The 21,407-nt window shown below is 46.5% G+C and overlaps 1 protein-coding gene across 2 annotated transcripts; it reads right to left on the bottom strand.

The window, feature by feature from the left end:
* Positions 1 to 10,496: 10,496 nt before the first annotated feature.
* On the bottom strand, positions 10,497 to 19,856 carry UCMA (upper zone of growth plate and cartilage matrix associated). Of its 2 annotated transcripts, XM_030832468.3 has the most exons (5): positions 19,716 to 19,856; positions 19,336 to 19,401; positions 19,156 to 19,251; positions 15,715 to 15,813; positions 10,497 to 10,922 (listed from the first exon to the last, which is right to left on the bottom strand). In XM_030832468.3, exons 1-5 carry the CDS (start codon positions 19,771 to 19,773, stop codon positions 10,825 to 10,827), a joined length of 417 nt encoding a protein of 138 aa, XP_030688328.1. In that variant the 5' UTR covers positions 19,774 to 19,856; the 3' UTR covers positions 10,497 to 10,824. The 2 variants fall into 2 exon arrangements, with proteins under 2 accessions (XP_030688328.1, XP_069901149.1); XM_070045048.1 differs by lacking the exon at positions 19,336 to 19,401.
* Between the last annotated feature and the right edge of the window lie 1,551 nt (positions 19,857 to 21,407).

Genomic DNA, 21,407 nt, shown 5'->3' with positions numbered 1-21,407 from the left:
GACTGTAGCCACCATTTGGTACAAACATTAGGTGCTCAATATGCTTCTGAAGAAATAGCAATTTTATGAGGACCAAGGGCCAGAAGAATGCGGTCAGCATTCGAGATAAGGCACGATGGGGTTTCACCGGGTCATCTCCGTCTTGTCCTTCAGCCAACTCAGAGGCACCCATAATGTCTTGGGTCTTTGCCCTGAACCAGCCCAGGCTTGGGAGTCACCGTCAGGAATCAGGGTGTATGACTCTGTTAGAGTGACCGGCAGAAGAATAGATGGGGAGATGAATGTTACTCATGGAAGATCCTTTCCAGGTCATTCCTCAAACACAGCTCACTATTTATGGGTGAAATGATGAAATTGTCGAGGATTGGCTTTCAAAGCAAAGTAAAGGGATGGAAGGCAGCAACGGGGCTTTCGGTGAACCACAAGTGGCTGAGTTACCAACTGTTAAAGCCGGGTCATGGGGACATGGAGACTACTGCTCATCTCTATATTGTCACTTATGTTGTAAGATGTCATGATGAAAAGGAAAAAAACAAGATAAGCAGCTTGAGCATGCTTTCTCTGTGACGCCTGCCCAGTGTCCCTGGGAGCAGTCGGCGCTCCTTCCTCCAGATTGTTGCTGTATTTTGAATGTTGCTCTGGCAGGGAACTTATTGTAATGGGTTTGTTTATCCATGTCACCTGCTAGCTTGTATATTTTAGTGTGGTTCAATTTCCAGGTGCCAAACATAGTGCTGACCTACTGGTGCTCAGTGAATGTTGGGTGGGTGGAGGGATTTTACAAACTGTGAATACAAGGAACTTAATGTTTTCTGAATTGTTCAAACAAACAAACAAAAAAATAGAAGTATAGGTCAAACCTCACGCAGGTTACCACCAGAAAATTCCATTTAGGAGAGTCCTCTGCCTGGGCGACCTGATTTTCCAAATACCGTTTGACCCAAGTGAATGCCACTTAAAGATTGGGTCAATTGGTAGGATTATTATATTGGGATTTAAACTCTAGCTAGGAATAATTTAGGTTTCCCCCAAGATGGTATTATAGTAGGGACGTAGGTGGTTGTGAGAGATGGTTGCTTTAGGTTTCCGAGAGCCAGAAATAAATTTCACATGCCTTAGATTTCATCGAAGTCTGCTCTCTGTGCATAGAAGGTGCTGTGTCTGATGCTTGCGTTCCCCTTAAGGTCACATCCTTATAGCTATATCTTTAGGAGTATTTCACTTTCCAGGAGGTGTGTGTGTGGTTTTTTTCTTTAATTTTTAACAGAGAAAATGTTTAAGTTTCAAAAAGAACCAAAAGCCCTTGAAATTCTGATATTTTTGATGGCTCATCTTGAGTAGATGTGTTTGTCCCATAAACCTAAAAGAGAGCTATGGATCTGAAGTAGGTGACTACTGAGCAGCTGCCTGGACACTGAATGCCAGGTTGCTCTTTGAGGAGCCCCTTCCTATGTAAGCAACTTGTTCTTGTTTGAACCAAGGGTGTTGTCAGAGTCCGGATTCAATTGTATATTGTGTATAAGTCATGTAGTAACTTTCTTATAAAGGTTAATGGGTGAGCTGAACCTAGATGCCCTCTGTTTTTAAATTTGATTTTTACATTTTAAATAATTAAAAATATAATTGAGTTACTTCTCAGTTACTCTAGGTGTTGGGGGGCTTCCACTGGGTTGCCTTGTGTGTGTGTGTGTGTGTGTGTGTGTGTGTGTGTGTGTGTGTGAGTGAGAGAGAGAATATTCAGGGATGGGAAGGGATGGGTGGGCTGGAGGGGGCACGCACTTGTTTGCATTGAAAACGTGATTCATCGTGAGGCAAGTCTTTAATCCTGCCACCTTCTTTATCAATGTGTATTAAATGCTTTCATATAAATGCAAAATGTGTGTTTTTTTCTTACGCTGTCTTTGACAACATAGAGATTATTGTATAATCATGGGCCATCAGAAGAGAGTAAGCACACGGTGGTCTAAGTTAGTACACAAAAACTGGCCATGTCCTTCGTGGTTGATCACAATGTTCTGATCTTTACAATAGATTTTTTTTTCTATGCCTTTTTCCTTTATTTTCTTTTTTGGTTTATTTTATTTATTTATTTGGCCGTGCCACAGGGCTTGCAGGATCTCAGTTCCCCGACCAGCGATTGAAACTGGGCCACGGCACTGAAAGCCCAGAATCCTAACCAGTAGGCCACCAGGGAACTCCCTATGCTTTTTTCTGTTTAGAGGAATTAAGTGGCTTTTTAAAGAAAATCATCTTTTTCTTGAGTTTTGTTAAACCATACTTTCCCTTTCCAAACAACAAAAGGAAAACTGAACTAATGTAGATAACAGTGATCCAGAATAGCAAATAAGAAGCTTCTGAATGATTGGTGTGGAATTGTCCCCAAAGGGAACTTAAAACATTTAAAGTTTCCACTTTTAAAATTTTTCCAGTTTTCAACTTCTAAAAACGTTTCAAGTTGATATATAGCTAAGTTGACAGACAGTGATTGAACGATTGGGTTCTTGTGTAAAAGTTGATGATAGAAGTAAAGCTTGATGTTCATAAGAGATTAAATGTGTCTGACAACATTAATTTTTTAAAATCAGGAGAGTAAGTCTGTTTGCCTAAGTTGTCACTGTTAGCAGCCCATCAGAGCCTCTGCTCTTACACGTAAAACAGACATCTCAGGTGCCACGAGGAGAGATTTGCAAACAGCACCACTCAAAAGAAGGATGACTGACCCCCAAAATGAGATTCTGTATTTGCCAATATTGAAGAAAGAAACGGTGATATATCTAAAGAAAATAACAGAGAGGCACAAAAGGTGGAAGAAATCAGTTGGCATAAGTCGACAGCAGTTTGTGAAAAAGCTGTGGAATTTTAGAAAATTAAAGAAAGACAGTATAGCCACACAGCTGAACTCTCCAGATCAAAATGGGGGAGAGGCCTGCCATGTCCTGCACAGTCAGACCATGTATCCAGTAAGACTGACCTGCATTTTGGAGAAAAGCAGGACATCAGTAATCACGGTGGTGAAAACTCAAAGCCATTTCACCAAAGAAAGGAAGAAAGAACTAGAAATACATAGAGAGTGGATTTTTGTTATTCACAGTAATTATGTTTCATAAAGTCACCAGCTGAACTAGCAGATACCCAATCACTGCTCCTAGAGGAAATACAGGCTTAGGTTCCCTTGAGCCTCTGGTCACGTCTTCTTCACCGGATCAATACATAACCTTGTATTATGTGTGTTTCTGTTTAAAAACACCTTATTTAATATGTATCGTCGATTCATTAACATGGAACTCACAGCCGACAGCAGTGTATCTCCTAATGGAACAAAGCTGATCTCATCACACGCTTTTTCTCCAGAGGGTGCATCCCAGCCTTCTTGCCCTCAGGAACACTTAAGCACTATGCCTGTGGGCCATTTTCAGCAGCAAAAGTACACCAAAGAAGCACAAAAATGTGATGAACGTGGCATGAAAACGACATCTTTTTACAGCATCAGAGCTGAAACCAGCAAAAGTTGTTGTTCTACCTCAGCTGAGAACAACTTAGATTTCTTGTTGGTCTGCACATGTGCATGTCCGTAAGTGACCACAAAAACACCACATTTATTGCTTTTATAAATTTTAGCAATTAGGTGAATTTGGAAAAACATGGCATCCACAAATAATGAGGAGCAACTGTATAATATTTCCCAAAACAGGGCCAGATCGGGAGTGTCCCCATTTTGCAGATTAGAAAATTCAGTGATTTGAAACTATGGGAAGAAACCAGGATTGCAATCAAGTCTGTGGTAATGTTGCTTGAGCAGAGACTTCTCTATTGGTATTTTTTTAAGTCAACTTTATTAAGGGCTAAATTTCACACAGCAAAAGGCACGCATCTTAAGTGTACAGTTTGGTAAATTTTGATGAATTTATACATCCACATGACCACCACCACAAGCAAGATAGAGAACATTCCCACCACCCCAAAAAGTTGCCTCTGCCACTTCCCAGTCAGGCCACATGCCCTGGTCCCATCCGTCACTGATCCGTTTACAATCTGCTTAGATCTGTCTTACCTAGAGTTTCATATAAATGGAATCATACAGAATGTACTCTTATACTTCACTCTGCATATTTTGAAATAAATCCATGTTATTGCCTGTGTCCATAGTTCATTTTTTATTGTTGAGTATTTCAACTGTATGGATATGTCACTGTTTATTCGCCTGTAGATGGACATTTGGGTTGGCTTGTTTCCAGTTTGGGGCTGTTACGAATAAAGCCATTAGCAATATTCAGGTATAAGTCTTTCTATGGATATGTTTTTGTTTCTCTTAGGTAAATATCTAGGAGTGGGATTCCTGGTAAGTATGTTTAGCTTTATAAGAAACTGCTGGGGCTTCCCTGGTGGCGCAGTGGTTGAGAGTCCGCCTGCCGATGCAGGGGACACGAGTTCGTGCCCCGGTCTGGGAAGATCCCACATGCCGTGGAGCGGCTGGGCCCGTGAGCCATAGCCGCTGAGCCTGCACGTCCAGAGCCTGTGCTCCATGGCGGGAGAGGCCACAACAGTGAGAGGCCGGCGTACTGCAAAACAAACAAACAAACAAAACTGCTGAACTGTTTTCCGAAGTGGCCTTTTACATGCCCACTGATGATGCACCAGAGTTCCATTTGCTCCACACCCTCAACAGTACTCGGTGTTGTCAGTCTTCTCAGTTTTAGCCATTCCTGATGGGTGTGTGGTGGTATCTCATTGTGGTTTTAATTTGCATTTCCCTCATGACATCTTTTCCTGTGCAATTGGCCGTTGGTATATCTCTTTTGGTGACATATCTGTTTACTTATTTACTGGGTTGAGTTGTAAGAATTCTTTCTGTGTTCTGGATACAAGTGCTTTTTGTGGATATATGTATGGTGAATATTTTCTCCCAATTTGTGGCTTGCCTTTTCATTTTTTTAAGTGTCTTTCAAAGAGCATTTTTGTCATTTTGGTGGAGCCCATTTTATCACTTTATGGTTCATGTGTTTTGTATTCTAGCTAAGAAATCTTTACCTGCCTTAAGATCACAAAGATTTTCTTCTAGAATTTTTTAATATGGTTTTAGCTTTTACTGTTAGGTCTATGATCCATTTCAGGTTAATTTCTGTATAAGCTGTGAGGTAAGGGTTGTGGGTCCTTCTTTTCCAAATGGACATTTAGTTGTTACGGCACCACTCAGTGAAAAGATTATAATTTCCTCATTGGATTATTTTCACTCCTTTGTCAAAAAGCAGTTGACCATACATTTTGGGGGTCTACTTCTGGACTTAGTGCTGTTAAATTAATCTGGATGTCGTTCCTTATGCCAGTACCATTGTCTTTTTTTTTTTTTTTTTTATATACCATTGTCTTAATTACTGAAGCTATATAGTAAGTCTTGGAATCAGGTAGTGTTAGTTCTCCAGCTTTGTTCTTTTTAAAATTTGTTTTGGCAATTCTAGGTCCTTTGCGTTTCAGTGTAAATTTCTGAATCAGCTTATCAATTTCTACCCCAGAAACCCTGCTGAAATTTTTATTAGGATTGTGTTTAGTCTTTAATATTAAGATTTTGTATCTATGAATATGCCTCTCCATTTATTTGGGTCTTCTTTAATTTTCTCAGCAATGTTTAGTGGTTTCAGTGTACAGATTGTATATATATTTTGTCTTTATTTTTAAATAGTTTTGATGGTGTCATAAACGGTATTTTTTTCCATTTTAATTTCCAATTATTATTCTGCATACATGCTAGTATACAGAAATACAATGCATATTTTTCTATTGGCCTTGTGTTCTGGGACCATGCCAAACTTACCTACTAGTATAGCAGCTTTTTTATACATTCCTTAGGATTTTCATATGGGATCTTGTTGCCTGAGAAGTTTTAACATTTCATTTCCTGTATGACTTTTTCCTCTTGTTCCCAGTCTGAGGAGGAAAGCATTTTCCTTCACCATTAAGTGTCAAGGAAGTATTTTGAGTAAGGTTGGATGAGATCTCTAAATAATGGTGTGGTTTTTCTGTTTGTCTTCTCTTATATTCCCTGGAGTGATGTTATCAATTGACCGTTAGTGGGCTCAACCTTGAGAGGAGGAAGTGGATTCAAGTCCTGAGCTAAGTACATTTTCAGGTGGTGATGCTGACTTTATTACATAATTATTAATCTTGCCCAAACAAAAGTAGTGTCCAGTTGTGTGTCATTCGTGCACTTTGAGTTAAAGGTTCAAGAAAAGCTGTCTTCAGTGACTTACTAAAGGAATGTACTATTCTCTCTTTTTCAGCAGTGATTTCAAGGGACCAATCTAACGGTATATTTGGGTTTTTTATTATCTAAATCCGCTTACAAAATAGAAAATATCTTGCACCTTGTTACTACAATTCTGTGCTGGGTACATGATAAACAAACCAAACATGAGCTAATAAAATCATACTCGAAGGCTCCCGGACCTCACTGCCTCATATTAATGACGTTGTCATTTTATTTAGAAAGTTTTTAATTTGGGAGCCTACACACTAAATGGTTCAGGCTCACTAGTGTGTTATTTGAAACTCATTATTACAGGGTCTAAATTAATGAGAAATTATCTAGAAAAATATTTTTCACTTTTCGCTTTATTAAATCAGTGTTCTTTTCAGTCATGTCTCCTCAAATATCGCCGTTCCCATAGGAAGCTTTTTCTTTAAAAGGCTTTATGAAAACTGCTTAGCTATAAATTACTATACAGATTTTCAGTGGTAGAAAATTAGTTTAATATGTAAAGTAGGCATCACTGGTCAAAAATGACTTTTAAAGTTTAAAAATAAAAGTGGAAAAGAAGTATAGCTGGATACTTAGATGTGCACAGGTCACTTGAAGGATGCTCAGGACTTGGGGATGATGGTTTTCTTTGGGAGACAGGGAAAAGATATTGAATTCTTTTTTGTCCTGTGAAAAATTTAAATCATGTGTATACATTGCCTATGCACGATATTTTTAATTAAAAAAATCAAAATAACGTGGAAAGTGGACAAAACTTTTTTTACAGTGGTAGTACACTGTAAGATCACAGAGTATACCAGTTAAAATTGTGAACTAGAATATCCATACTTAACCAATTTGCTTTTGGACAAATCCCTTAAGAACTTTTAAATTATGAAAAACTTGCCAAAGAATTAGAATGTAATGGTTGAAAAGGAATTAGAAATGAATTTTCCCAACTAAATATTTTTAAAAAGCATATGACACTTTTTTAAAAAAAATTTAAAATCATTTTGGGTCTTAGGAAAATTACCACCTCCTTCCAGAAATCTAAGTAAACAAAGGCACATGATAATAAGTTACAAAATCTCCCCTGGAGCACACACACTCTCAAAAAAATAAAAGAAGAAGGAGAAGATGAAGAAGAAAATAAAATGACAACATACAGAATTAGTGGAAAAAAATAATGAGTTTTCACCAATTCATCGTTTGACAAAATTTGTTTTCAACCACTTACCTGGAACCCCTAAAGGACTTGGGGATGGTAAGGAAAGAACAGAGAAGAGTTAGAAGAATGTCCCAAAGGCCACCCTTTTGACAAAGCCTATCTCTGAAAATATAGATCCTCCGTTACTAATTCCTATGAAATTCAGCTACCCCGATTCCGGTCATGTTTCCTTTGGCATCCTTCTCCCTACCCAGGAAATGGCTGCAATTGGTTCTGAGAGAAGGAATTCTAAAACCCTGAGGTATAATGGGGCCCTTGTTAAGGATGGGGTAGAACAAGGTAATAGAATTCTTCCTTCTGCCAGAATTCTTTATCTAGAGCTGACATGCCAAGCCTGGCTCTTGAACAAACAAGGAAAGGCTGCTTTTCTTTTTTTTTTTTGCGGTACGCGGGCCTCTCAGTGCTGTGGCCTCTCCCGTTGCGGAGCACAGCCTCCGGACGCGCAGGCTCAGCGGCCATGGCTCACGGGCCCAGCCGCTCCACAGCATGTGGGATCTTCCCAGACCGGGACACAAACCCGTGACCCCTGCATCAGCAGGCGGACTCTCAACCACTGCGCCACCAGGGAAGCCCGCTGCTTGTCTTTTAAACCGGCCACTCACTGAGACCATTCTTGGTATTTGACATCTATATGGGCCCGGCGTTCCCTCCTGTGTAAGCAGCAGGCTTTTTGAGCCAGGTGGCTGCAGAGTATGGCCTTGAGTCAGACTCCATCGGCTGCCGTGCACCTGGTTCCTGGCCCTCCGGTCAGAAGGCGTTCAGTTCGGTGTGTGATTGTCACCATATGAGCCAGACTGTGGCTCCTTTGTTTCCTGACTGAGGTGAGAGAGCAGTGCTTTGCCTTTTCTCTGTTGTACATCTGGGTGTGTGAAAACACACGCACACCCTCGTCGGTTGGGGTTACCAACCTAAAGGGTCAGGGGCTGGATCTTCTGGCTTGGCATCTGGCTCCTGGTCAACCAAGAGGGCATTTCATGCGGGTAGAGCACAGGCCCACTTGGATCGCTGGCCCAGCAGCTGGCAGCCCTGACTCAGGACCTGAACTAGCAGTCAGCAGAACTTGCACCTGCCCCATGACAACCCTGTCTCTCGCTTCCCTGAGTAACCGAGCTGAGCAGAGGCACTGTGGTTCCTACATGCCTGTAGTAAGAATTTCTCATGTGTGTGTGTGGCCGGGTACCATGAGGGGCCCCGCCCCCGAGAGCACAGACCCTGGACCAGGGGGTCTGTCTGGCCCGTTTGCTAAGGCTCCCTGTCCTGCTCTTTTCAAGGGTGCAGTAGGAAGCGGGTGGGATGCGTGTGTGAGGCTCCTGCCCTGTAGTTCAGAGAGGACCATCTCTGACCTATGTTCCCCTCAAGCTGACTGATTTCTCCAGTGTAGACCAGAGATCGCAGAGATGGAGGACAAATAGCAGAGCTCCCTTTTGGTCTGTTCAGCTTTACGCTCCGAAACTTTGGAATACTCATTCCTCCCAAATAATTTCAGTCTCATCAGGTAATAAGAAAAAACAGTAATGAAATGTTGAGGCACCTGCAGAGTTTATATTTCATGCCAATTTCTTCCACTGCTATCACCTTCTAAGTTGAAGCTCCTGGTACTTGTAGTGGGAGCCGTGGGGGGCAGCGGGCTTCCTGAAGAGCCTGTCTGTCGAAGACAGGCCCAAAGGCGGGGGGTGGCCAGTGGGAAAACGTAGATCGTGTAGGTGGGGTGTTCGCTGACAACCTGGTTTCAGGTAAAGTGCTGGCTCTACATGAGGCGGCTTGGAATGTGCATAATTGCTTGATCACTACATGTTTTTAAAGATTTTATCCCAGGCTTTTAAAAAGTTGCTTTGCATTCATTGCATAGTGTCCAGAACTGGTTAATTGTTCCACCTCTGGTGGGGGGTTTTACTACAGTTGAGCAGCTTTTCCTCGAAACAAAGTTGCCCTTTACTGTTCTGGAAACCCAGCCTCCAAAGCAGGCTGGACCAGCCAGCCTGGGACCCAAGTCAAGGCGGCGGAGGCACAAGGCCCAGGAGCGGGGCGGGGAGGTGGCCAGGAGTGGGTGCTCATTCTTCACCCACAGTCCGCTTTGTCTTCGAGAGCTGACCCCACAGGGGTGCCCACTTAGGCTGTTCTTGAGTTTTCTGCATTCTTAGTGTGGAATTCCTGAAGGCAGTTGGGAGCAAGGCTGGAAGCAGCCTCGAGCAGAGTCTGGGGCAGGAAGGCAGAGCCCTTGGGACAGAAGAAAGGGCACTGCTATGGGCGGAATTGTTTCCCCAGAAAGATATGCGGAAGTCTAACCCCTGAGACCTGTGAATGTTGACCTTATTTAGAAATAGGGTCTTTGCAGATATAATCAAGTTAGTGGGCCCTTAACTCAATGACTGTTGTCCTTATAAGAAGAGACACAGAAACACAGAGGGGAGAGTGTGTGGAGACATGGGGAGAAAAGGCCGAGTGACAGTGACGACAGAGACTGGAGTGACGCTGCCACAAGCCAGGGAACAACTGAGCCCCCGGAAGCTGGAAGAGGCAAGGGAGGACCCTCACCCGGAGCCTTAGGAGGGCGTGTGGCCCTGCCCACACCTTGACTTCAGACTTGTAACCTCCAGAACTGTGAGAGGATAAATGTTCATTGTTTTAAGCCTCCCAGTTCTGGCACTTGGCTATGCAGCTCTAGCAAATTAATACTATGAGGAAAAAGGAGGTGATACTAAAACTAAGCCTTATCTGCTGTCTAGTTTTGGTTACAGCCGGCCTTGCTCTTACCCTGGCCTCCGAGTGATGCCATTAAGAAACCACCGTTGAACCTTAAGACTTTTTTCAGAGACGTGAGAAGCACCTGGGCTTTGGAGAATGGTTTTTCCCAAACAGTTGCATTAGCAGGTCCCTTCCAGTCACGTGACTGCTGAGACAGGCTGCGGAAATAGTGAGCAGTGCTTCTGAGTCCAAGCTTCCCGACACCCAAGTCGGGAGAGGCCCAGTGTCACCTGGGAGGGACAAGCTGGTGCGGCTCAGCGTGAGATTCAAGAGGATGGTACAGAGTGTTGACTCAGCGTTTTTATTCATAAACTATAAGCAGACACGTGGTCTTTTCTCTCTACTGTGATTCTTTCATTGTTCTATGGGCCAGGAGTCTCACTGTGGGAACCATGGCGAAGCAGTGGGAAACCACCATAGGGGTGATGCCCCACAGGCCTTGGCTCACCTCAGAAATTCACCTGCCCAGAAGCACAAGCCAGGGCGTTTCCATCCACGAGAACAGAAGGCCCCAGGCTGAGGCCCTGGGAAGGGGCCTGTTTGTATGCAAAAGAGGTGCCTGAATGCCGAGGGTGGGCGGGTTTGTCAGGTGCCGTCTTCTGGGTGCATCTGGCTGAGGTCAGATATGGTGGCGGTTGTAGAGATAGGGTGGGTACAGGCCGTCACTGTGCCACTGGCGCCACTGCTCGATGGCCTCCCGGCTTCTCTCTTCCTGTTCTGGGGACGAGAGATGAAGTCGTCGTGTGAGGATGGAGGGCTCTGATCTGGGGGCAGCCACCGAGTCCGCCCAAAGCCCCCCCCCCCCCCGGCCTGTGACACGTAACATGAACCACTGTGCCTGCGTGCATGGATGACAGACAGAATCCCAGCTGGAAGGGCCTGAGAGGATGCCGAATCTAAAGGCCTCGTTTTCATACAGATCGGGCCCAGATAGGTGAGCGTCACAGAGCTGATTGCCAAGAGAGAGACTGGCCCAGAGACACACCAACTAAGACAGAATCCAAAATCACAGCAGCAGAAAAACGGACTGCAAACCATACTGTTGAAAAACTCATGGAAATGATTGTCAGTTCCGAGTGATGGGATTATGAGTAAGGTGTTCCTTCTTACTGTTTCTTAGCTTTAAAAATAAAGTTATGTTTTCAAAGCTAACTGGGGAAAGGGGTGGGTGAAGCAAGCAGGAAGATCTTGATGATCCCTGATTCTGGGTGATGGTTACATGAGAGTTTGTTATACTATATGCTTTTCCATGTGTTTGAAATGTTTCCTAGTAAAGGCTAAAAAGAGCAGAAGGGAGTTTTTAATGAGTAAGAAAGTCCTGATTTTTCTGTCTTTGATAAGACATGTTTCTGAATAACGCCTTTGTGAAGCTATAGAATTAGGCTCCTGAGGCCAGTTCAAGGCTGCCTGTCACTCACTGTTAGGTACGCTCACTGTCGCGTTAAAGCGCGAGCAGATATCCCAAGGCTATTGGTGTTTAAAAAGCACCCTCAGAAAGTTAAACAGAATTACCATTAACCCAACCGTTCTTAAAACAAGAATAGATGAATCGATAAAATGTGAGATGATAGATAGATAGACAGACAGACAGACAGGAATATATAGATATGTCTGTATGTATTATTCAGCCATAAAAAGGAATGAAATTCTGATATGTGCTATAACATGAATGAGCCTTGAAACATGCCAAGTGAAATACACCAGACACAAAAGGACAAATATTATGTGATTTCTCCTCTGTGAAATATGTAGTATAGGCAGATTCGTACGGACAGAGAATATATTAGAGGTTTCCAGGGCTGTGGGGAGAGGCGAGTTAATGCTTAATGGATACAAAGTTAGTTTGAGGTGATTAAAGGGGTTTGGAAATAGTGGTGATGTTGTGGATGTACTAAATGCCGCTGAATTGTACACTTAAAAATAGGTAAGGTGGCAAATTTTGTGTTCTAGATATTTTACCACAATTTTTTTTTTTGAGTATTTGGAGAAAACGTTGAGAGGATAGAAAGTTAATAGAAGGTAATTGCAAGGATTCAAAACTCAAAATGTCTTCCTTGCCTATTTTCTCAAATGTGGGCTTCACCAAAAAGCCTGTGACCCTGCCTTGGTGCTAGTGACACGCATCCTCTGTGGCATTGGGCAAACAGGACAGCCTGGTGGCTTCAGGATGTGGAGGAAGTGGGTGTCCCCGTGGTCCTTAGCACCTGTGAGAGCCAGGTGCCCGCAACAGGAAGGGCCCTTGTGACCACGGGGTGTGCAGGAGCCATGTCTGCTGGGTATGTTTCCTTCTATGTGAACTTGGGGTTGGCGCTACCCTGGATGCTGAGAATCCTCTTAGGGACTTGGTTCCTCAGAGGAAACCTGGAGCTCAGAGTCAGCCCAGGCTGTTAGCCTTGGGCCATTCAGACCTTTCTCAGGCCACGTAGAGCAGCTACCCTTGGCCAATCTTGAGAGCATGATTCTGACATAAAAGTTGATTTTTTCTTCCCAGATCATGCTGAACTCTTCTTAGACCATTTCATTTAGACAAAGGGAAGGTCTCGCTGGTAAAGACCCAAGGCCTGGACACTGTAGCCTTCGTGTAGGGACCACTTGTGGCCAGGCGTTGTGCAGCCAGCCTGGGATAGCCTGACCCAGGCTTCCGGCTTTGAAGGTGGAAGCAGACCTGGGCTGCTACCACGTAGACCTTAGAAGTGGGAGTTCAACACTGTTTATCCTAAGCTTTTGGAGGTAGAACTCAGCTATTTTTGCCTTGAAGTTGGTGGTTTTGAGTAGAGTTACAAGCTGGAGCCGTGACAGAGCCGAGTGAGACTCTAACCACGCCCCTCCCACTTCCCCAGACAAGGGCCAGTATCCTGGGTGGGTTGGTAGAGGGGCCTTTGACTAAGGTGGGGTTTTCAGGCCCTCAGCAAGGTCACCGGTGTCCAGAAATCTCCCTTCAGACCACCTGCCTAAAATTCCTCCACTGGAAACCCAAGTCCTTCCCGTCCCCCGTGGCATCGCTCAGCGTTCGCTTTTATGCAGCAAGTGCCTCGGGGAGAGAGCATCATCGCTGCTCTCCAGTGTTCTGAGAATAGGTGACGTTGTCAATCAAGAGAGCTAACCGAACCCGGGGTCCTGACCGACGGCGAACGTGGGCGCCTCAGAGAAGGGCTCTGAGCGCTGCTCACGGTGGAGGTTTCCGGCAACCTGGCCTCTGTGCATGGTCTGTTCCGGGGCAGAGGCAAGGGAAGGGGGGAAGCGGAAGCGAGTTTCACCTTTGTCAGCGTTTACCCTCGGCCGGGCTGGGCCCCCTGCGCCTCTTTGCCTCTCCTTCTTTCATCAAGCTCGTGGGGGGGGGGGCGACCCCCGCTGAGCCGCTCCCTCCCTCCATCCTCACGGGCCAGTCCTTGGGTTGAAGAACCTCTCCAAGACCTCTACGCATTTGGTCTTCCTTCGGTACAAAAACATGGGCTTTGCTGGCAAACTCGCCTTCATTTAAATCCTTCACTACCTGCGTCACCTTGGTTATTCATGTATCCTTTCTAAGCCTGAGCTTTTAAAACTGTAAAGTGGCAATTGTAAGACCTGAGATGCTGGTCGCAAGCATTAGGTGGTTCAGTACAGTGTCTGGCAGGGCAAGTGCTCAACCAGTGACAACGGCTGAAGTCACTACAGTCCCCGAAGGCCTGTGCCCTGCCCTGCAGCCTCTTCCTCTATGGGCAAGGCCTGAGGCCCCTGACCTTAGTCTCCTCTGGCTTTGGTGGAGGACCTGGCATCCCTCAGGTGCCTAATCCCTCATCCTAATCCATCGTGGGAGAGAAAACAGGGAATGGTTTTCATCCAGATGCTAGGGATTTGGACCTGAAACATTTTAAAATGCACAAAATAAAATGCTGCTATTAATACTGTGAGTTAGGGGCTTCCCTGGTGGCACAGTGGTTGAGAGTCCGCCTGCCGATACAGGGGACGCGTGTTCGTGCCCCGGTCTGGGAAGATCCCACGTGCCGCGGAGCGGCTGGGCCCATGAGCCATGGCCGCTGAGCCTGCGCGTCCGGAGCCTGTGCTCCGCAACGGGAGAGGCCACAGCAGTGAGAGGCCCGCGTACCTCAAAAAAAAAAAAAAAAAAAAAAATACTGTGAGTTAAAAAAAAAAAACACTGAAGGAATTTTAGAGGCCACATCCTCATTTTTTAAATGCTTCTCCCCAAGCCGTCCACCAAGGTAAACAAATCTTTAACAGGAGTATTTGCCTCTGAATTACTACAGTCTGAGCTTTCCCCAGGATGTTTGATTTGCTGGGATCCTGCCCAACACCTGTCTGCAGGGCTCAGCCAGGTGCCACCTGCAAGGCCATGGGCATGGCCTGCAGCCCCCTGATACCTGGTGATGGTGTCCTTTCCACTAAGAGGTGCCTTAAGGGCATATTACCTCCCAAATCCACCAGAGCAGGCAAGCGAGGGGTTGACAACTTGGGAACTGAAATTGCAGACTTTCTCTAACAAAGGTCACCTTAACTGGGGTCTTATGTCCAAGCTCACCTGCATCCAGGAACTTACTTGGAAGCATTTAAATCTTGAAGTTTTGGAAGAGACCGAAAAAGGAATAAAAACACACATTGGCCTGCCTGGTCTGATCCCTATTACCCTGTTCTATGGATTTTTTGCTATAGGCGACCCTTGAGGGCACTTAATAGATACCAAGTCGAATCCCATCCCCCATGGGAGGCTGGGATTCAAAGGCAGAGCCTCCCTCCCCCTCCACCCTCCCCCACACCCAGAGGCCTGGTTGAAACCAGCATTCCTGGGAGGAGGCTGGAGCCCTGTCTCCCAAGGCCAGAGGGTGAGGATGAGGTGTGCTGACTGTCTGGTGAGAGACACAGAGGCAAAGGTCAAGGCTTTGCAAACAAGACGCTCGGGGGCCCCCTGGGTGAGGGAACACGCAAACCCCATAAAAACTTGCTCTGGGTGAGGGGAGCCGCCCCGTGGGCTGTAGATGTTGACGCTGGAGGTGGGGAGGGTACAGAGCTCCCGTGACCGGAGCCATCTGAGCTCACTTGTCCTGGTTTGCTTCCACTGGTCACCCGATGCTGATGATAATAACTAGGTAAATAAAGGCCTAGGTTTTCCGGGATGGGCAGTTCCTAGAGCCATGACATTGATGGAAATCCAAGGCCCTTGAAAGTGAGTTTGAAATCCTCCCAACTCAGCTCTAACGGGAACTAAGCCAGGAGTGCAGCTGCTAAGACAGAACACACACAAGTAGGAGGAGAAAATACGATCAACCAAAAACTCCCCCAGCCCCACAGTCTCCAAGCCAGTGGTGTTCTGTCCTCTTCCATTTCTTCTCAAGTTCTGTAGCCACTTTTGTGACTTTCTCCCTGTTTTCCGAGACTCCCATAGATATGAATTGAAAGTAGACCTCCTCTTACCTCCCTCCTCTAGGTAAAATTTAGGGATAAGTACAGGCAAATCACATGGTTCTCCTGCAGAGGTCCACTTCCCCAAAGTCACTGGCTGACGAGCTCTTACCATCGTTTTGCTCCTCCACGAAGTTCTCAAACTCGTTCCTTTGTTCCTCGTAATGTTCTTTCCGTAGCTCATCCGCCTGCAGCTTCTGCCTGTTCTCCGCTGGGGGAGGGGAAGAGGCGAGAGTTGCCCCCAAGAATAGGGGCAGCCGCACGCATTTAGGGGGACACTAATCATTCTGCCTGAGAAACTTAATCAGGTGCAAAAGGGGCTGTTTGTGAGGGGCTAAGAGTGGGGCTTCACTGAAATGGTTCACTCCTGACACAGACTTTAAAACCTGAGGGACCTGGGGGAGTATCCCATCCAACTGCCTCGTTTTGTGAGTGAGAGGACAGACCCCCAAAAGGTGAAGCCATTTAGCTCCAGGTGCAAAATGAATGGTGTATCCAAGCATGCTGGTCCTCTTAGAAGCTAGGAATTTGATGATAGAAATGAATTCTATGAGGGAATAATCCAACTTAATTTCACATTAATTAACCTGCAAGTCCATTCAGCATCTTTGCGCTCCTATCATGGCCAGAATATATACTAAGCACTGGGATTAAAAAGTCAAGTAAGAAAGATTCTGTCCCTCTGCCTAAGGGGCTTGTGATCCACTTAAGGAGAAAGATATGAAAATAAATTACACCCAGCATTATGGCTGCTGTGATAGAAATTGCCACAGGGTATAAGGATGTGGTCCAGGGAATCTAAGATGATCCTGATATTCATGCCCTTAGGTGATTCTCTCCCCTTGTGTGGACTGGCCTAGTGGCTCACTTCTAATGGGCAAAATATGACAGAAGTGACGGGATATGACTTCTGAGATTAGGTTACAAACAAGACTGGCTTCCATCTTGGGTTCGTCGGTCTGTCTGTCTATCTATCTGTCTATCTCTCACTTTTGCTCTTGCTCGGAGGGAAGCCAGATGCCATGTTGTAAGCTGTCCTGTGGAGAGGCCCACTCATGGCAGGAACTGGTGTCCTTGACCAGTAGTCCGCAGGACTTGAGGTTTGCCAACAGCCATGTGCGTGAGCTTGAAAGCGAATCTTCTCTCAATCAGGCCTTGAAATGAATGTAGCCCCAGCCAATACCTTGACTACAGCCCATAGAGACCCTGAGCCTGAGGCCACCAGCTAAGCTGGACCTAGACCCCAGAAACTGGGACAATAAATGTTTGTTGTTTTAAGCTGCTCAATTTGGGGCTCATTTGTTACACAGCAGTAGATAACTAGTACAGGATATGGGGTGATCAGGTAAACTCCCTGATGATGAAAATACCAACCTCAGGTATCCCTTAGTTTGTGAGGCAATGCATTCCAGTAAAGTTGGCTGTAAACTTTTTTATGAGGAGTCCCAGTTTCACATTATAAAGCTGAAGGTACGCCTCTGGTTGGAGAAATACCCCCAGTGATAACTGAAAACTGCCACTGAGAACACGTAAACATTCCTTGGCTGTTGAACATGAAGCTTACCAGAGGGAACCTTACCTGAACTGCCAGGTCACAGCTCACCAGCAGGTGCAGCTGTCCCTCATCTGCTGTAATGTAGCCCCCTCAAAAAACCTCTCTCAATTTTAGATTTTCCAACGTCAAATAAGTTTCTAGGTTCATCCATTTCTGCCCTCACACCTTTACATCTTTAGTCTGGCAGAAGCTTAGAGATAGGAATTGCCTGTTTTCTGGTTCCAGATTCAAGTTTATCAAAGTGTTGCCTGCCTTTACTGAACCTCAGACATAACTGGGCATCGTTCTACCCATCACCGGAGTTGACCAGGTAACAATAGATTAACTCAGGTGCATCCTAGGTGTTCACCGGGCTGTCCTGGGTTCCCACGACTGAAACCCCGAGCTTCCAACCTGGGTGACAGACCTCTGGCTTAATCGTGCATCTCATGGTTCTGAATCCACTTAGAGAATGGAAACTATTTGCCTCTTAAATTCCTGCACGTTCCCCGCTGGGAGTCTGCCAAAAGTTTGCTTCTCTCATTTCCGTCAAGAACTGCCCAAACTCCATCAGTCTTTTCAGTGTTTCTTGACATTTGCTAACCTTTAAATCCCAAATTGTGTGAGGCCTGGAGATTTTCCCAGTGTGGTTGTACTTCTCCACTTAAAAAAAAAAAAAAAAAAGGGAATTTCATCTCCAAGCATTTTCATCTCACTTCTTGCCCATCATTTGAAAACAGTCCTGTTATTTTCACTGAGCAAGTTACCTTGCTGAGTGTGCTGAGAGGCACAAAGAGTTTATTCAGACAGACACATAAGTAACGAATCTAGCCTTGGACTCAGAGTCTGTCAGAGCTGAGTCCTTGGAAGAATCTAGTTCAAGGACAGAGAACTCAAATCCCTTCAAGGGTCGGCAGGTCATGGAAATGAGGGTCTCTGCCAAGCAGGGGATCCCAGGGCCTACTTCAGGCTGAGAAGGAGACATACTTCTGAGCTCAAAAGCCTCCCAAATGCATTGGAAGTGAAGACTTTTAAAAACACTGCTGGCAGATGTAGAGAATGGACTTGAGGACACGGGGAGGGGGAATGGGAAGGTGGGACGAAGTGAGAGAGTGGCATGGACATATATACACTACCAAATGTAAAATAGATAGCGAGTGGGAAGCAGCCGCATAGCACAGGGAGATCAGCTCGGTGCTTTGTGACCACCTACAGGGGTGGGACAGGGAGGGTGGGAGGGAGACACAAGAGGGAGGAGAAATGGGGATATATGTATATGTAGCTGATTCACTTTGTTATGAAGCAGAAACTAACACACCATGGTAAGGCAATTATACTCCAATAAAGATGTTTAAAAAAAGTAACTAGAAAAAAAAAAAACACTGCTGGCTGAACACCACTCTTTCAGGGGCTTGTAAATAAGGAAACGGGCCCAGGGAGAATAAGTGGTCAAGGCCACTTAGCAGCAAATCTGTCACCAAGCCCACATTTCCAGTTCCCGGTCCCATGTGCCCTCCTCCCTGCTTACAGTGCCTGTAGGGTGCACCATGAGTACCCGGAAAGCACACACTGAGCTATTGTGTCCCCTCTCCACTGAACATAGATTTTCCCCTTAACATTTCTTTTTTTGGCCTCGCTACACGGCATGCAGGGTCTTAGTCCCCCGACCAGGGATGGAACCCGTGCCCCCTGCAGTGGAAGCAGGGAGTCCTAACCGCTGGACCGCCAGGGAAGTGCTGCCCGTCCCCGACCTTAACATTTTTAACTTTCAGAAACTGAGATGCAATTCAACACTTAAGTGCATTCAGTGTGGCCCTATCCTCTTTGTTTCTTACCCCTGCAGCATAGCCAATCAAAGAGTGACCTACAATCGAGGGAATGTGATGTAACTTCTAATTCAGAGCTGCAGTCATTGAGACCCGAGGGCCTAGGTTGAGCCCTTGGTCCCTGGCCCAGCTGACTGTGGGAGAGAGAAGGAACACGAGGCAAGAGCAGAAGGCAGGCCACCGGCATCCTTACCATTGACCTCTTCTCGGGATTTGGAGGACCGCTTGCCTCGCTTCTTGAGGAAATTCAAGGCATCTGATTCCTGCATGAAGATCTTCCCTTCCACGCCTGAAACCCAAGAGAAGCCGGTCACAACCGGCACATGCTCACCAGGGCTACCTCGGGAGCCCCCTGGGTGGCCCCGGCACTCACCTTCCTGCACCTCATGTCCTGCCAACTGCCTGGAGCCCACCGCCACAGCAGTCCCCTCCCGCAGGGCTGTGGGACGAGAGCACAGCGTGAGGGCTGCCGCACCCCGACAGGAGCCCTCACCCTGAGCCAGGCCGGGACAGTCCTTCCCAGGGCTGGACTTGCCCTGGAGACTGGATGCCTCAGATACCAGCCACACAGCCAACTTCCCCAAGAAACCAACAGGCGTGCTGGTTTCTCTGTACTGTGTTGTATTATACACACAGACACACACAAACACACACACCCAGGTACAGCCTTCTGAACAGAAGGTACACCCTCTACCTGGCCACCTGAGCAGCCTCACCTAACACCAAGGCCATCCTGGGGCCTCGCATACTCACTGGACAGGAGCACAACGGCCGAGAGACAGCAGATCAGGAACAGCTGTCTCCAGGCCATCTTTGCAAAGGCCGAGGCTCTGTCTGGGAACTGCAGATACAGGGTTCTACAGATCCTGAGGCTGCCAGGTCCTCACTACTGTGTCAGGCAGATCAGGAAGGAGACAGAGAGGCAGGAGGCTGGGACGCCACTGAGGGGGGTGGGGGGTGGGGAGTGGGAGGGATCCCGGCCGCGACTTCCATTGGCCGCGCCTTCCAGAGCACCGGAGATGTTTTTGGCACCTTGCAAACCACACAGAAGCAGAGTCTGTCATCGGAGCCTCAGCCAGGACAGTTCTGAAGTGGCCTCTCCAAGATCCGCACCCAAGGAGTTGCCTCAGAGTCAGGATTCCAAAGACCAAGGGCAAATTTCAAAGAGCCCCTGGCATCTGCTTCAGGGGAGGTGGGGACTCTAGTCCTGGAAGCTGAAGCATGTGGGGGGCTCAATGGGGGACTTTGACTCAGCTGTCAGGCCAGGAGGGACCGTAAGGCTGGAAGAGCCCCCCTTAGTGTGACTCTGGCATGGACACGTGGGCCATTCTGACAGTAGCCCCCGACTTGACATGTCCCCAGCTGATGCTCACTGTCGAGCAAAGCAAAGACCCCTTGGCCTGGGGCCCTCGAGCCCTTTCAAGACATCGAGAAAGAGAGGCAGTCGGCCTTCCACGGGAGAGAGGCGGAGCACAGAGTGTAAAGAGCCCCTCCTCTGGGCACGCTTCTCACGGCACACCCCGTGTAGGGGAGGAAATGCATTCCCAGAAATGGAAATGCCGATGGAATCCGAGCCCTACGGGGCCATCAGAGCCCAGTCCCTTAGGAGCTTTGTTCTTGACACTGTCATGTAGTTTGAACCGTCCAAAGAGTTGCCTTTGGGCATTGTTTAGAATCATCCTAATAGTGACCATCCCTAGACCCACCCACATGAAGCTCCCCTTTCATCAGACACGTAGTAACATCCCACATGTACTTGGACCATTGGCAGGAAAAGAATGTTAATAGCGGAAAAATAAGCAAGGCACAGCCAACAAAATAAATGGGTTGTTTTCCAGTGGAGGGAAGTGCGACTGACACCTCTGCCAGCTCTCGGTGGCTGTGAGCACACAGAGGGCTCCCCTTCAACACTGGCTGACCTCACTTAACCAGGTGCGGGTGGGTTCTGCATGATCAACCCAGGAGGGGCAATACCCATGAGGACACATCGGCAAGGATTCATCTGTCAGGTTGACTAGCTGTCACTTGAAAGAGAGAAGGGCCAGGAGACAGAGCGATGTTGATGGGACTTGTGGGTGAGAAAGTGGGTGTGTGAAATACCTGTGACATCCTTGATACACTAATTCTTCCTGCTGCCTTTTTTAGTTCCATTCATTTCAACCATGAATATTTATCGAACACCTACTCTAAGCCAGGCACCTGTGCTAGTCACACGCTCACCAGCTTTTAGTAAATTTGCCCAACGTTTCCAAAGTACCTTCCACCCCAGGTCGGACACTGTGCATCCACTGTCCACGCAGAAAGGCTTAGGGAAGAATCTCAAGCCCTAGGAAGTTCTCTCAGACCCAGCCCGGAAGAAAAGGGCAGGAGATCCAGAATTCACTGAATGGAGGATGGAGACTTGCAATGGGATGTAAGCTTTGTTCTGGAAAAACAAGCTTACAT

Source organism: Globicephala melas, chromosome 2 (assembly GCF_963455315.2).
Source record: "Globicephala melas chromosome 2, mGloMel1.2, whole genome shotgun sequence".
NCBI lineage: Eukaryota > Metazoa > Chordata > Mammalia > Artiodactyla > Delphinidae > Globicephala > Globicephala melas.
Note: the sequence above shows the minus strand (reverse complement) of the source record. Positions and strands in the feature narration are given on the sequence as shown.